At 44.8% G+C, this 16,939-nt stretch overlaps 1 protein-coding gene across 3 annotated transcripts in view; it reads left to right on the top strand.

Moving 5' to 3' along the window:
- Positions 1 to 16,354, top strand: part of LOC115147367 (kelch-like ECH-associated protein 1) — a 28,320-nt gene extending 11,966 nt beyond the window's left edge. For all 3 annotated transcript variants that reach the window (XM_029689579.1, XM_029689578.1, XM_029689580.1), the window contains exons 2-9: positions 1,322 to 2,792; positions 5,206 to 5,307; positions 6,316 to 6,561; positions 7,987 to 8,283; positions 8,922 to 9,301; positions 12,563 to 12,768; positions 13,055 to 13,231; positions 14,188 to 16,354. In XM_029689579.1, the coding sequence (XP_029545439.1) occupies positions 2,586 to 2,792; positions 5,206 to 5,307; positions 6,316 to 6,561; positions 7,987 to 8,283; positions 8,922 to 9,301; positions 12,563 to 12,768; positions 13,055 to 13,231; positions 14,188 to 14,465 (1,893 nt within the window). In that variant the 5' untranslated portion in view covers positions 1,322 to 2,585 and the 3' untranslated portion in view covers positions 14,466 to 16,354. The remainder of the gene's footprint in view (positions 1 to 1,321; positions 2,793 to 5,205; positions 5,308 to 6,315; positions 6,562 to 7,986; positions 8,284 to 8,921; positions 9,302 to 12,562; positions 12,769 to 13,054; positions 13,232 to 14,187) is intronic.
- The last annotated feature ends 585 nt before the right edge of the window (positions 16,355 to 16,939 follow it).

A 16,939-nucleotide genomic window follows, 5' to 3' on the forward strand; every position in this document is an offset into this window, starting at 1 on the left:
TTACATAGTGCACTACTACTAGAGTCCTATAAGCCCTGGTCAAATGTAGTGCATTACATAGGGAATAGGGTGCCATTTGGGAGGCGTGTAAAACAGGTAGGCCATATAACTTGTCCTCCAGCCCTTCAGCTCAGCCAGTCAGTTCTCTTATCTACTTGTACAGGTAATCATTATGTGCAAAACGTAACATTGCAGTTATGTTACCCACTCAGGCCAGAGCAGCTGCAATAACGCGATAACAATTGTTGCTGAGTAACTATGACTCTCTATAGTGGCTTTTGTATTGGCCTAGTTGTGAATGAACAGGCTTAACACCTGTATAGCCTGTAACTTACTTATTTGTGTGTGTGTGTGTGAGAGAGAGGTTATTTTCCTACTCTCCACTGCTGTAGCCAGATTGGTCACAGGACAATCCAGGGGAGAAAAAAACACTCAGTCACGATGACTAATTCAATTCTGTCCTAATTGAAGTCACTCACTCTGTCTTCCTCAGTAGGAAGTACGTCACTCGGATCAGACTCTCGACTAGTGGTTGGGCTATCTTACCCACTCCCCGCCAGACCTGGGTTCAGACTCTTTTACAAATCTTTCAAATACGTTGAGCATTTGCTCTAGTCTGTCTGAAGAGCCAGATGGGTGGGGTTTGCACTTTTGAGATGTCTCTATTGGTTCCATTGCAGCAGGTATGCTCAATCAAGCATAGATGCAGTATTTGAAATGATTTCTAATGGTATTTGAACCCAGGTCTGGGGGGGGGGGACTCTGCATTTGTGTAGACACCCAAGCTCTCCAAGAGCTGTGATGTTGTCTAAAAGTATGTTGACTCTAGTCACAGTGACTAAGAGAAACTGTGACCCCTCCCAAGAGGATTCATGGGTGACTGTAAACTCTGATTACCTTAAAGCTATGTTGTATATCGCTTTCTGTTCTAGGACAGTCTTTTGTTCTGACTGGAGTGATTGAGGTTGGATGGCTTCGGGATGTTATTTAGCTGAGTCATTTGCTTGTCGAATAACATACTAAATCACTCTCGAAGATGAAAGTTCTAGCTCCAGACTGCTATCTGTTTTGATCAGACATGGAAATAAGTGCTAAAAACAAATTAAAGGAAGATGGTGAACAATGAAGGGAAAATACTGACATTTTGGTGCAGGTACAGCCAACTAGCGCAAAAATATTATTTAAATATTGTCAGTACGATATATCATCAAAAAGTATATCCCGATATGTAAATGTGTTGATTTCTTTCCCCCATCACTATTAGATAAACCCTATCCACCCTAACACCTAACTGTCCTGTCTTTTCTCTCTTCTCTTCTAGTTGCCAACGGCGCCCAGACCTTCCCAGTAAATACAACAGTGCAATTTGAGATTCCAAAGCGGGGCGACTTCTGGGAAAGCTTCTAGAGTGGAGCAACTGATCAACCAAACTAAACTGAGCTCCCCCCTCTCATTCCTGAATCCTCAGGGCTGCTAGCTTATGCTGACGACATTTTTGGCACCTGCTCTTTTTTCTCTCTCTACAGAGTTTAGGAGTTTACACCCCTCTACTACCCTATCCTTGTCCCTCTTCTACCCAACTCCTGGCAGAAGTGTAGCTAGCTCCATGAGCTAAATCCGGATTATAATTATGACCACCATTTAAGATGCAGTAGTATATCAGTGTCTGTTTTTTGGGCCTCGGAGCGAAAAATGAATAAGCAAGTTTTGACCTGCGATCGCTTATCTTCACAGGAAAAACATTTTTCAGTTGGAAATTGATTTCTGTGGATGCTTGAAATAACGTAACTTAAAAAAACTTCTGAATGGAGTAGTTGGACTTGAGAGAAGATGTCAGAGTACTAGACACATCTGTCTGTTTTTGTGACTGTTGCTGACTCTCTCCTTTGTTCAGAAAGTTCCCCTTTAGGAGAAAAACATATCAACAAGCGGACGTGAATAACAGTAATTTCCCTACTGCGTATTTTCGGACTTGCTGCATACTTCCTGCCATAAAGACCATACATCTTGCTGTTCCTTTAATTAAAAGACGAGAAGTTTACTCAAGGGCAGGTGGGAAAGAATCTAGAACACTGGTTTGAATGATGCCATAAATCGTGGTGGATTACGATTGGCCTGGTTATAACATGCATAACCATGACTGGCAGTTCATGTAGAAGTATTTTTTTTAGTTTTACACTTGCACCTGTATGTGCACTATGGCTGGGCTTGTGGAATAAGTAAGACTGTACGAAAAACTCTTATAGACACAGTGGCTGGAATTGAGGAGTAAGGAATTGAGGAGTAAGGAATAAGGAGTAAGGGCTAAGAAACCGTCTTTCGGACCTTTCTAAGAAAGCGAATTTGGTACTCTCTGAACTCTACAGTCCCAGACATACATTCAACCAAAAAAACAACAAAGACCCCAGGAAAAGGGTCCTAGCCTTCTACAATCCCTCCCTAGCGCCTCCAATTTTCAACATTTCCCTTGTGTCTCCTTGCCCCTCAGTGAGCAAGGATGTCCGGCAGTAGTCACTCCCAACACTGTTCTTAGTTGTTGTCACAGCTTCAACAGAAGCACCAGGAAGGATCCTTCGTCAGTCAGGATGTCTAATGAGTGCCCGACGGAGTGCAAGGCGGTGGTGACGCCGTCGACGCGCAACGGCCACCGCGTCTTCAGCTACACGCTGGAGAGCCACACAGCGGCCGCCTTCGCCATCATGAACGAGCTGCGGCTGGACAGCCAGCTGTGCGACGTGACGCTTCGTGTGTGCTACAACGACCTGGAGGCCGTGGACTTCGTGGCACACAAGGTGTGTAGCATTGTGTCAATAACGGTTATGCTATGGACGGAGTCTGGCGTAGCGGTAACGCTTCTGACTTCAGACTACTCGTGCCCCCTTGGCGACAGGGGTCTGTGCCCTTGTCTTCTAGTTTATCCCCAGATTTGTTTCTAACACGATTCTGTCTGTGAAACTCCCCCCCCCCCCCCCAAAAAAATGTCTGAAAAAAATAATAATTCTGCACTCCGATCTCCTTTAAAGCTCCAATGCAGCTTTATCTCAAATCATTTCTTGGTAACAATTAAGGACCTTACTGTGATTGTTTTAAAATAAAATTGTGAAAAATAAACAAAAAATAGCTTCCTAGCAAAGAGCAATTTCTCAAGCAAGAATTTTGATAGGACTGTCTGGGAGTAATCTGAATGGGGAGGGGAAAACAAGCTGTTATTTGCAGACAGGTTTGGAACTCTCTTTCTTATTGGTCTGTTAACGTGATGTCACCAGGCAGGCCAAAACTCCATCAAACATCTTACACTAAAAGGGCATTATCATAATTTCACAGTATTATTCCAACTTCAGTGTGGGAATGTATATAAAACACAGGTAAATGTATGTTTTTGACAGCACTTGGCCTTTATATATACATGCACACACACACACACACACGCACACACATAGATATATATATACACACACACACACAGTTGAAGCTAGACGTTTACATACACTTAGGTTGGAGTGATTAAAACTCTTTTTTTCAACCACTCCACAAATTTCTTGTTAACAAACTATAGTTTTGGCAAGTTCGTTAGGACATCTACTTTGTGCATGACACAAGTAATTTTTCTAACAATTGTTTGCAGACAGATTATTTCACTTTATTAATCACTGTATCACAATTCTAGTGGGTCAGAAGTTTACATACACTAAGTTGACTGTGCCTTAAACAGCTTGGAAAATTCCAGAAAATTATGTGATGGCTTTAGAAGCTTCTGATAGGCTAATTGACATCATTTGAGTTAATTGGAGGTGTACCTGTGGATGTATTTCAAGGCCTACCTTCAAACTCAGTGCCTCTTTGCTTGACATCGTGGGAGAATCAAAAGAAATCAGCCAAGACCTCAGAAAAATATTGTAGACCTCCACAAGTCTGGTTCATCCTTGGGAGCAATTTCCAAACGCCTGAAGGTACCACGTTAATCTGTACAAACAATAGTACGCAAGTATAAACACCATGGGACCACGCAGCTGTCATACCGCTCAGGAAAGAGACGTGTTCTGTCTCCTAGAGATGAACGTACTTTGGTGCGAAAAGTGCAACTCAATCCCAGAACAACAGCAAAGGACCTTGTGAAGATGCTGGAGGAAACAGGTACAAAAGTATCTATATCCACACTGAAACGAGTCCAAAATCGTCGTAACCTGAAAGGCCACTCAGCAAGGAAGAAGCCACTGCTCCAAAACCGCCATAAAAAAGCCAGACTACGGTTTGCAACTGCACATGGGGACAAAAGATTGTACTTTTGGAAAAATGTCCTCTGGTCTGATGAAACAAAAATAGAACTGTTTGGCCATAATGACCATCGTTATGTTCGGAGGAAAAAGGGGGAGGCTTGCAAGCCGAAGATCACCATCCCAACCCTGAAGCATGGGGGTGGCAGCATCATGTTGTGGGGGTGCTTTGCTGTAGGAGGGACTGGTGCACTTCACAAAATAAATGGCATCATGAGGAAGGGAAATTATGTGGATATATTGAAGCAACATCTTAAGGACAACAAAGTCAAGGTATTGGAGTGGCCATCACAATGCCCTGACCTCAATCCTATAGAAAATTTGTGGGCAGAACTGACAAAGGGTGTTCGAGCAAGGAGGCCTACAAACCTGACTCAGTTACACGAGCTCTGTCAGGAGGAATGGGCCAAAATTCACCCAACTTGTTGTGGAAGGTTACCCGAACCGTTTGACCCTAAAACAATTTAAAGGCAATGTTGCCAAATACTGATTGAGTGTATGTAAACTTCTGACCCACTGGGAATGTGATAAAAGAAATAAAAGCTGAAATAAATCATTCTCTCTGCTATTATTCTGACATTTCACATTCTTAAAATAAAGTGGGGATCCTAACTGACCTAAGACGGAAGGTTTACTAGGATTAAATGTCAGGAATTGTGAAACTGAGTTGAAATGTATTTGGCTCAGGTGCATGTAAACTTCCAACTTCAAGTGTGTGTGTGTGATATATAAATGAATAGGTTATGCTAGTGATTTCAGGGGACCTTTTAAAACCGTCTTGTGAAAGAGGAGTGCATGGTGATCTCAGGGAATCTCATAACACATTGGAAAAGTTGATTAACAGATATATCGCTTCATTGAATTGTTTGTACACGGTAGGAGCCCTACTTTTATATGTTTGAGATATCAAGCTGACAGTTCACGTCTACAGGTGGTGCTGGCATCGTCCTCTCCGGTCTTCAGAGCCATGTTCACCAACGGCCTGAAGGAGTGTGGGATGGAGGTGGTGCCCATCGAGGGGATACACCCCCGGGTGAGTGTTACAACACATTTTAGAAGACTTGCCACAGGCATGTAATAAACCTTTCTAGCTGTTGGCCTAAAGTAAAGTGTTAACCAATTTTATTGAAACCAACTGTATTTTCATGAGAATCCGTGAGTAATAGTAGTGAACACTGGATAGATGAGGGAGACCTGCGTAAGTAGGAGGGTGAGAAGACTGCCTTTCATCCAGGTGTGTCAGTAGAGCTAGAGTTTCAGAAATCTGTTGTAATTATCCACGTTGCATTCAAGATAGGAAGGCAGTCCACGTTTTCCTACGAGGGACCAAAGATTGACTCCATAAGAAAGACGGTTGTATTTCTGTGGTAAAAATACACGCTCACACACACACACACACACACACACACACACCTGCTTTTATCGCTGGCTTCTTTGTTCCAGCTGGTGCGTACAGCCTCACTGAGTTAGCTCCGAGATATGGTAATCATGCCGCTGCCTTTAGAGGCGCAGACACACCAAGCTCACAGAGAGTGCAGGATTAGCCATGTTGACTAATGAGGGAACTGATAAACCAGCAGCTCTCTGACTGCTCTCTGTCATAAGCTAACTCAGAACTGTGCCACACTGCGACGGCTTGGATAGTATTTATTGTGTTACTATTTTTATTTGCGAATTGTCTTATTTTTAACTCTGCATTGTTGGGAAAGGGCTCGTAACTAAGCATTTCACGGTAAAGTCTACACCTGTTGTATTCAGCGCATGTGACAACTACAATTTGATTTGATCGCTTTTATTTGATTGTGTAGTTCCTCAGTACTGAGGCAGATTGTGTCAGTCTGGACCCTTATGCAACAATAATGATGTAATTGAATCGACCCCTTTCTGTCTTCCTGTCTCTTCTAACTGTTCTAACGACTCTCGTCTCATTCTCTCTCTCACCTGCCCTCTACTCTCTTTTCCATCTGTCCCATCTCTTCTCTCCATCTCCAATCTTTTCTCTTCCTTTCTCTCTCTGCAAATCCCTCCTCCTCTCCCTCAGGTGATGGGCAGGTTGATAGAGTTTGCCTACACGGCCAGCATCTCTGTGGGGGAGAAGTGTGTGATCCACGTCATGAACGGCGCCGTCATGTACCAGATCGACAGCGTGGTCAAGGCCTGCTGCGACTTCCTGGTTACGCAGCTGGACCCTAGCAACGCCATCGGCATAGCCAGCTTCGCCGAGCAGATCAGCTGCACGGAGCTCCATCAGAAAGCTCGGGAATATATCTACATGAACTTCAGCCAGGTATGGGGTGTAGATACTGTTTTCTGGATTTGAGCAAATATCTACTTCCCCAGAGGATGACCTCATGGATACTATTTTTATGTCTCTGCATCTAGTATGAAGGAAGTTACATGTAGTTTCGCAAGACAATGCTAACAAGCATGTTATGACCTCTAATATCCTTCATACTGGACACAGAGACATAAAATGGTATCCACGAGTTCATCTGACTCTGGGGAAGTAGATAACAAGCTTCATCGCCAACATCCCGAAGTATCCTTTTAAAACAGTTGGCTTCCCCCCCTCATATCTGATTCAGGATCAGCTTTGCCTAACCTTGTTCTTTGGGTTTTGCGATTCTCCAAACCATAGGTAGAATCATTTTAAACTCACGAGGGGAGTGAACAAGTACACACTTCAGAGAGAATGATAGTCTCTTTTTTCTCCCCCCGAGTTGGAAAAGTCCAGTATCCAGAGCATGCTCACTGTTGATGGCACGAAGTGTTTCACCATGACACTTTGCTCCTTGACCTTTCGATACACCCTATGGGGTTTCCCAGGAAATAACCACGTCGCCTGACTCCGATCAGTTGAAACAATTCAAGCGGATACTGTGCATCTCTCCTTATCTTCATTTGATATGGATGAGTCATTCAGTCAACCTTATCGTTAGTTTCACCGTCACTGTCAGGCCATTCAGCTGCTTTACAGATCTGTAGTCCCATCCTGTAATTGGTGTCTTTGAAAAGCCAGAGACCGTTTCCTCAACTGACTCACTGTGTTTAGTTAAGGGAAACGTCAAGGCTTTGCTAGGGTGGAGCACCACCACCTGCACCACTGAGCAAATAGTCTCAGCTGTTACTGTACACCATCTTCCTTTCTTTTCTGCCTTGGCCCTTGGTGAACACTCAACATGAATAATCGTACTATTGTGTGGTAGTGGGTTAGGTGAGTGTGTGTTGGGTTAGTTTTGTGTGTGAGTTGGGTGAGTCGTGTGGAATCAGAGTGTTGTGTGGGCGGGCTCATGGGGGTTTACATGCATGTTCAATGTACAGGCAGTCAGTCTGCATAACTTCACAGGGAGTCAGACTGAAACTGTTACAATGGAAGAGCTGGTTGGCTGGCTGGTTAACAGGGAGAGATGTGTCTCACACACACACACACACACACACACACACCCACACCCACTCCCACAACCAGAAGAATGATCATGAGTCATAATAAGATGAATACCAGTGGTGAACTGTGTGATTCAGTGTGCTCCATTGAAGAAAAAATGTTTTCAAAATGCTTCGTTACTCCCCTTTGTAATTAGAAAAGCCTAACAATTGCCCATTAACCATATCCAGTAATTCCTTGTTATTCTCCATGAGTTCATTTTAGACTGGCAACCAAGTGATGCCTTTCTTAAAACAGTCTCCTTCTTTTCCTCCTTCTCACCTTTAGGTGGCGACCCAGGAGGAGTTCTTCAACCTCTCCCAATGCCAGCTGGTCACTCTCATCAGCCGCGACGAACTCAACGTGCGCTGTGAGTCGGTGGTCTTTCAGGCTTGTGTGGCGTGGGTCCGGTACGACCGGGAGAACCGGCGGCCCTACGTCCAGGCCCTGCTCCAGGCTGTGCGGTGCCACTCCCTCACCCCACACTTCCTCCAAGCCCAGCTGCAGTCTCTGGAGTGGGACGACCAGTGTAAAGACTACCTGTCGCAGATCTTCCAGGACCTCACCCTCCACAAGCCCACCAAGGTGAGATGGTTGGTTGGTATTTTGGGTAAAAATAAATGTTACAGTTCAAAAGCCTCACCCTCCATTGTTTCTGATGTGCATCAATGACCTTGCTGCTGTATCTAGCACTTAACGTCCAATACTGATGCCAAGAACCTTGATTAAATAAAGTTTAAAAAAACTACAAAGCCGGCCTCCCGAGTGGCACAGCGGTCTAAGGCACTGCATCGCAGTGCTTGAGGCGTCACTACAGACCCGGGTTCAATCCCAGGCTGTGTCACAACCGGTCGTGACCAGGAGTCCCATAGGGCGGTGCACAATTGGCCCAGCGTTGTCCAGGTTAGGGGAGGGTTTGGCTGGGGGGGGGGGCCGGGCGCCTGCTGCCTGACTTCGGTTGAACAGTGTTTCCTCCGACACATTGGTGAAGCTGAATTCCGGGTTAAGCGGGCGGGTGTTAAGGAGAGTGGTTTGGCGGGTCATCGACCTTCGCCTCTCCAGAGCCCATTGGGGAGTTGCAGCGATGAGACAAGATTGGAATTGACATTGGGAGGAAAAAAAGGGGATAAAAAAATATCAAAAATATTTCCAATGTATTTTTCTCCAAGGTAATCAATCTCCTGATGGATCAATTGATTGATACATTTATGTGGTCCTCCTAGGTGATCTCGTGCCGCACGCCCAAAGTGCCCCAGCTCATCTACACGGCAGGGGGATACTTCCGTCAGTCCCTGTCCTATCTGGAAGCCTACAACCCCTGTACTGGGGCCTGGCTGAGGCTAGCTGACCTTCAGGTCCCCCGGAGTGGCCTGGCTGCCGTGGTCATCTCTGGGCTGTTCTACGCTGTCGGAGGAAGGAACAACGCTCCTGACGGGAATATGGACTCCAACACGTTGGATTGTTATAACCCCATGAACAACTGCTGGTTGCCTTGTGCTCCCATGAGTGTACCCAGGAACAGGATAGGAGTGGGGGTGATTGACGGGATGATCTATGCTGTCGGAGGGTCGCATGGATGTATTCATCATAACAGCGTGGAGAGGTTCGTAGAACTGAGATCTGATTGGGAGGTTTGATGAAGGGAGCGGGAGTTTTTGGGTCCTTGGGTTGGGGTTATGATTGGTTAGGTATGTAGGATTATGTGCGGAGCAAAGTGATGTTATACAAGGAAGTAAACTCAGCAAAAAAAGAAAGGTCCCTTTTTCAGGACCCTGTCTTTCAAAGAAAATTCGTAAAAATCCAAATAACTTCACATATCTTCATTGTAAAGGGTTTAACTTCTTACATCTAGACGTTCCGCTAGCGGAACACCGCTCCAATATCCAATGATAGGGCGTGGCGTGAAATACAAACTCCTCGAAAATCCGAAAACTTCAATTTTTCAAACATATGACTATTTTACACCATTTTAAAGACAAGACTCTCCTTTATCTAACCACACTGTCCGATTTCAAAAAGGCTTTACAACGAAAGCAAAACATTAGATTATGTCAGGAGAGTACCCAGCCAGAAATAATCAGACACCCATTTTTCAAGCTAGCATATAATGTCACAAAAACCAAAACCACAGCTAAATGCAGCACTAACCTTTGATGATCTTCATCAGATGACACTCCTAGGACATTATGTTATACAATAAATGCATGTTTTGTTCAATCAAGTTCATATTTATATAAAAAACCAGCTTTTTACATTAGCATGTGACGTTCAGAACTAGCATTCCCACCGAACACTTCCGGTGAATTTACTAAATTACTCACGATAAACGTTCACAAAAAACATTATTTTAAGAATTATAGATACAGAACTCCTTTATGCAATCGCGGTGTCCGATTTTAAAATAGCTTTTCGGTGAAAGCACATTTTGCAATATTCTGAGTAGATAGCCCGGCCATCACAGGCTAGCTATTTTGACACCCACCAAGTTTGGTACTCACCAAACTCAGATTTACTATAAAAAAAAAATGGATTACCTTTGCTGTTCTTCGTCAGAATGCACTCCCAGGACTTCTACTTCAACAACAAATGTTGGTTTGGTTCCAAATAATCCATAGTTATATCCAAATAGCGGCGTTTTGTTCGTGTGTTCAAGACACTATCCGAAGGGTGACGCGCCCGCGCGTATCGTGACATAAATTTTCAAAATATTCCATTACCGTACTTCGAAGCATGTCAAACGATGTTTAAAATCAATTTTTAATGCGATTTTTCTCGTAAAATAGCGATAATATTCCGACTGGGAGTCGTTGTTTTCGTTCAAAGACTGAAAATGTAAAATGGACTCTTCACGTGCACGCGCTCGCCCGTCTCATTGTTCTCAGATCGACCACTATCCAAATGCGCTACTGTTTTTCAGCCATGGACTGCAAAGTCATTCAACGTTCTGGCGCCTTCTGAGAGCCTATGGGAGCCTTAGAAAGTGTCACGTTACAGCAGAGATCCTCTGTTTTCAATAAAGAGGCTAAAGAAGGCCAAGAAATGGTCAGAGAGGGCACTTCCTGTTTGGAATCTTCTCAGGTTTTGGCCTGCCATATGAGTTCTGTTATACTCACAGACACCATTCAAACAGTTTTAGAAACTTTAGGGTGTTTTCTATCCAAATCAAACAATTATATGCATATTCTAGTTTCTGGGCAGGAGTAATAAACAGATTAAATCGGGTACGTTTTTTATCCGGCCGTGAAAATACTGCCCCTATCCATAACAGGTTAAACACTGTTTCCCATGCTTGTTCAATGAACCATTAACAATTAATGAACATGCACATGTGGAAAGGTCGTTAAGACACTAACAGCTTACAGATGGTAGGCAATTAAGGCCACAGTTATGAAAACTTAGGGCACAAAATAGGCCTTTCTACTGACTCTGGAAAAACACCAAAAGAAAGATGCCCAAGGTCCCTGCTCATCTGCGTTAACGTGCCTTAGGCATGCTGCAAGGAGGCATGAGGACTGCAGATGTGGCCAGGGCAATAAATTGCAATGTCTGTACTGTGAAATGCCTAAGACAGTGCTACAGGGAGACAGGATGGACAGCTGATCGTCCTCGTAGTGGCAGACCACATGTAACAACACCTGCACAGGATCGGTACATCCGAACATCACACCTGCGGGACAGGTACAGGATGGCAACAACTGCCCGAGTTACACCAGGAACGCACAATCCCTCCATCAGTGCTCAGACTGTCCGCAATAGGCTGAGAGAGGCTGGACTGAGGGCTTGTAGGCCTGGTGAAAGGCAGGTCCTCACCAGACATCACCGGCAACAATGTCGCCTATGGGCACAAACCCACCGTCGCTGGACCAGACAGGACTGGCAGAAAGTGCTCTTCACTGACGAATCGTGGTTTGTCTCACCAGGGGTGATGGTCGGATTCGCGTTTATCGTCGAAGGAATGAGCGTTACACCGAGGCCTGTACTCTGGAGCGGGATCGATTTGGAGGTGGAGGGTCCGTCATGGTCTGGGGCGGTGTGTCACAGCATCATCGGGCTGTGCTTGTTGTCATTGCAGGCAATCTCAACGCTGTGCATTACAGGGAAGACATCCTCCTCCCTGATGTGGTACCCTTCCGGCAGGCTCATCCTGACATGACCCTCCAGCATGACAATGCCACCAGCCATACTGCTCGTTCTGTGCATGATTGCCTGCAAGACAGGAATGTCAGTGTTCTACCATGGCCAGCGAAGAGCCTGGATCTCAATCCCATTGAGCACGTCTGGGACCTGTTGGATCGGAGGGTGAGGGCTAGGGTCATTCCCCTCAGAAATGTTGGGGAACTTGCAGGTGCCTTGGTGGAAGAGTGGGGTAACATCTCACAGCAAGAACTGGCAAATCTGGTGCAGTCCATGTGGAGGAGATGCACTGCAGTACTTAATGCAGCTGGTGGCCAAAACAGATACTGACTGTTGCTTTTGATTTTGACCCCCCCTTTGTTCAGGGACACATTATTCAATTTCTGTGAGTCACATGTCTGTGGAACTTGTTCAGTTTATGTCTGTTGTTGAATCTTATGTTCATACAAATATTGACACATGTTAAGTTTGCTGAAAACAAACACAGTTGACAGAGAGAGGACGTTTCTTTTTTTGCTGAGTTTATATACAGTATATATATTTTTTATCTCAAAGAAAGTATTTCTTTGTGCCTAAAAATAAACCAGGAAGAAATTACTTTGATGTCACGATTTTCCAACCTCACACTAAATATAGTTCAGTTGGTTGATTTTGTGGGCGTGTCTCTGTCCTGCTCCGCTGGTGTTGTCAGTGTGTTTGACTGACAGTGTCTCTGTCCCCTCCTCCTCAGGTATGACCCAGACAGGGACCAGTGGCACCTGGTGGCCCCCATGTTGACGCGGCGTATCGGGGTGGGCGTGGCGGTCATCAACCGGCTGCTGTACGCGGTGGGGGGGTTCGACGGCACACACCGTCTCTCCTCCTCAGAGTGTTATAACCCAGAGAGGGATGAGTGGAAGAGCATGGCTGCCATGAACACTGTGCGCTCTGGGGCAGGTGAGGAACGAAAGGGAGCACACTGACTTTGGACAGAATTTACGGTCTGATTCTCGACCCTTCTCTCAACGTGTGTACTTACACGCCCCTTCATTTATTTAAAAGGTGTGGACAGGAATATGGTGGAAACTCTCCAGCCATGCTTGCACAAATCCAATGTTTTCAAATCGATTTTAAATGCACTATTCTGGGTAAAGGGTGGAGATTCAGAGTGAAACCTGTGTGTAGGCCTAAAGTCCCACCTGTGTCAAGAAGGCCCTTCTAATAATGAACTTTGACCCATCAGGTGTGTGTGCGCTGGGGAACCGTATCTACGTGATGGGGGGCTATGACGGCACCAACCAGCTGAACACAGTGGAGCGCTACGACGTTGAGACTGACACCTGGAGCTTTGCAGCCTCCATGAGGCACCGGCGCTCCGCCCTGGGCGTCACCGCGCACCATGGGAAGATCTATGTACTGGGTGGGTATTGTAGAAGCAGGTTCTACCGCAACAATGCATTAATGTAATTATGAGTAATTTGCTTCGGGGGCAAGAATTATTTCTTTGAACGCCGTAAACAAAGCAATGGAGTCCGCCCCAAATACCCATTTTGTTTTAGCTAATACATTATGACAGAATCAACCCCCATATGAAGTGCAGTATTTAGTACTACAGTGTTTAGGTCACATTTAGTTTTCCAGTGTGGAAGTGACATAGAGAGAGCATATCTTAGTGTTTTTATTTATTTATTTAGTTGAATTTTTTGTTGTTTTTGATCATTTGTTGGGAGACGCATCTGGTGGTGACTCACGGAATTGCAGGAGTGATTATAGCAAGTCAGTTTATATTTGGCAGCTAGCTCCATTTGAATGATGCAGCAGCAACACCTGGTGAACAGCATCGGCTTTTTGGCCTCCTGCTCCGGCTCCTAGAGGGAAGTGGACTGCGGTGTGAGGTGATGCAGAGGCTCGCCTCGTAGGGCGCGTTTCAGGACTACTGCTGAGGTGCGGTGGTCTTGTTTGCGCTTTTACAGTCCCTGAAGCATGAGCCAGGTGGGTGCTACCAGCCTGAGAGGAGGAGCTGTGAACATCGACAGACGAGGTACCCGATGAAGAGCTCCGTGGCCTGTCTGTCAGATGTCTCTGCCTCCCTGCCTGGCTGTTCCAGCAATGCTCCCTCCGCTCATAATACTACCTTTCTGAACTGTCCATGATGAAAGACCATCGCCCAATAACTACCAGATCCTCCTACATTTTTTGTTGTTGAATTGTTTTGTTTTTAAAAGCAACTTTGTGATTCAACGTGTAATGAAAAGCACTATATAAAATACGTGTTATTATTTACATTTTGAGATACAATTCTCATATGTTATAAGTGTTTATAAATCCCATCCTATGTCCTAAAGAGTGCTTCTCCTCTCCTCCTCCGTTCTACAGGAGGTTATGACGGGAACACGTTCCTGGACAGCGTGGAGTGTTATGACCCGGAGACGGACACGTGGTCGGAGGTGACCCGCATGATGTCGGGCCGCAGTGGTGTGGGCGTGGCCGTTACCATGGAGCCCTGCCAAAAGGACCTGGCCCAGTGTCTGAAGCATGAGAGGACGGAGGTCACTGGCGGTTGTGAGGGTGGTAGTTTGGGGTGTTCAGGGACAGGAGGGGACTCTGGATCGTACCATAACTCCAGACACGGTGCCTTCGGCAAGGGGACTTGAGTCGTACGCTCTCCACCATCCCTGGCTCAGTCCTCTTCAGTCTTCCATGGAAAAGCGCCCCCGCCTTGAATAGAAGACAGAAACACAGGTCTTCTGAAAAACACAAGATCACAGAGGCCCTCCCTAGCCATGTTGGTTTCACACAACTTCAGTCATATGTGACAAGTTGTTTAATGATAAATTGTATATGGTTTATGATCTAGCACGTTGATTCACTCACTGTTCCCGTGATAACAATGCAGATGGGCAAAGTCATAGAAATAGGAGTTCTAGATTGTTTAATCTGTTCAAATCTACTTCTATGTGCGCCATCCCATACCACCACAGTAGCACTGTAGCTCCCCCTTGGACCAATGACCAATGTTTCCCTGGTCTACACCAAGAGAAAGGGCTGTACAATATATTTCAAAGGCTACTAACTAACCTCACTTTTTTCTATTTCAAGACCAGCCTGTGCAGATAAACCAAATATTTTGGGGAGGGGAAGAAATATACAAAATTGCATACCTTCAACAACAAGAAAGTGTAAGACAAAGTACCTATTGCAGAGAATTTTCCTGAACAGCAGTAAATGCGAACTTGTAGTGTATTCAAGGTTTAAAAAGGCTTCTAAAATTAGAATTTTCCACTTAAAAATGTTAGATTTGATTTTCCCTAATGAAAAATGTATCAACCCTACACAAAAATGTCCATTAATTATAATCCACATAATTCATATTTCCTGTTGCTGCAGGATTCTTTTCCTACTGTAGCAAACTCTCTCAAATTTAAAGATCCTACATCTGTAGTACTTTTGGCAAAGTCTGTGGACAAATAGGGAATTTTAGGGTTTTCCTAATATAAGTGCCATTACTATGCCTGCTGGCATGATTACCACCATCAGCATACAGACCACTCTCTGGTGGCAAGAAAGCACGTTGGTGCTCGGGCCAAGGGTTGGAGACTTAGCCTACAGTGGTCGAAGTAGGCCTAGAGAGTAGATACTATCGGCTCAATAGTGTCGCAAACCAATCATAAAGAATTTGTGGGACGGGAATGTACTAAAAAGTTTAGAGTAGGGAACTCACAAGGACCGCCCATAAGGACAAAGAAGTGTCAATTAATTTTATAACATTACACACAAATATATCTCCAATCTCCCCCCTGCGATTGCTTTTGGGTTTTAACACTCGTACACACATCTGGCCAAACCACAGGTCAAGTGACCATTGTTGTGCATTAAGTCGCATTGATAATGTCACTAAATGGGAAGAAGAGAAGAAAAGGGTTCAGTCCCAAATGTCACCCTATTCCCTATGTCGTGCACTACGTTTGACCAGAGCCCTATGGGCCCTTATCAAGAGTAGTGCACTAAATATTTCCTGATGACTCTGAATTGAATTCCGCTGCTCTATCGATGGAGAAGGAATGTCAGTGGGCTGGAGCCTGCCAAAACTAAATTGGGAATAGAGTGCTATTTAGTACGGGCTACTTAAAGAAATGTATTTGTAACAGCGGTTTAATTAAACTACAAAGGTTTTTTTAAGTGATGTTTTGTACATTGATATTATATTCCAATGGAGTCTTGTACAGAAGAATTTAAGAGCTGAAGTTTTTTATTTATTAATTTTGTCCTTTTTTTTCTTGTTTGCTTTGACTTACTACAACGATTAAAATTGGACTCTGATATTGTTTTCCTGCTAATGAGAAGCATGCATTGTATTTAGGCATGCCTGTTGAATGCCTAAATTTGTATAGAAAGGTTGCCTCTTTTGAAAGGGACTTTTTTTCCTCTTCTTAGTAGTTAAAGAAATATAATAGAATATTTAAAGAAATGCTTTGTACATTTTTCAGCAAACAAACACTGTACAAAACACATTGTATATTAAAATATGTTTATTTTAACAGTGGCATATGTTTCTTTGTCGAAATCCCAGTTCAGGGCTCGTATTCACACAGCGTCTGATTTAGAAGTGCTGATATAGGATACGTTTTTGCCGTTGCGATCAAAATGAAGAAGGTGATCTGAGCCTAGTTTTAGCAATACTCCAATTAGCTTTGAGAGAAAGGCACCTGGATCCGGTTCGTTAGAACCATCGTTGAACTTGGCCTTAAGATACTGTAATGAACAGGCAAGGAGCAGGTCTCGAACCCTCGACCTTCAAGCCCGAAGTCCGGCGCGCTATCGACTGTGCCGCAAAAGCATGCTCGAGCGGCAGAATCGATTTCCGCGCTTATAAACCCAGGGTTGTTACACTACTCCCTCCTTTCAAAGAGCGCGTCCTCGCGCTAGCTTGCGACTCAACGCCTTACAGGAACGCGCTCACCGGCCAAGCACACGCACTGTCGTGGATGCAAGGTCCGATCACTTCCGACACCAATGTAATGAACAGGCAAGGAGCAGGTCTCGAACCCTCGACCTTCAAGCCCGAAGTCCGGCGCGCTATCGACTGTGCCGCAAAAGCATGCTCGAGCGGCAGAATCGATTTCCGCGC

The sequence above is a fragment of the Salmo trutta genome, chromosome 14, assembly GCF_901001165.1.
Source record: "Salmo trutta chromosome 14, fSalTru1.1, whole genome shotgun sequence".
In the NCBI taxonomy this organism is placed as follows: Eukaryota; Metazoa; Chordata; class Actinopteri; order Salmoniformes; family Salmonidae; genus Salmo; species Salmo trutta.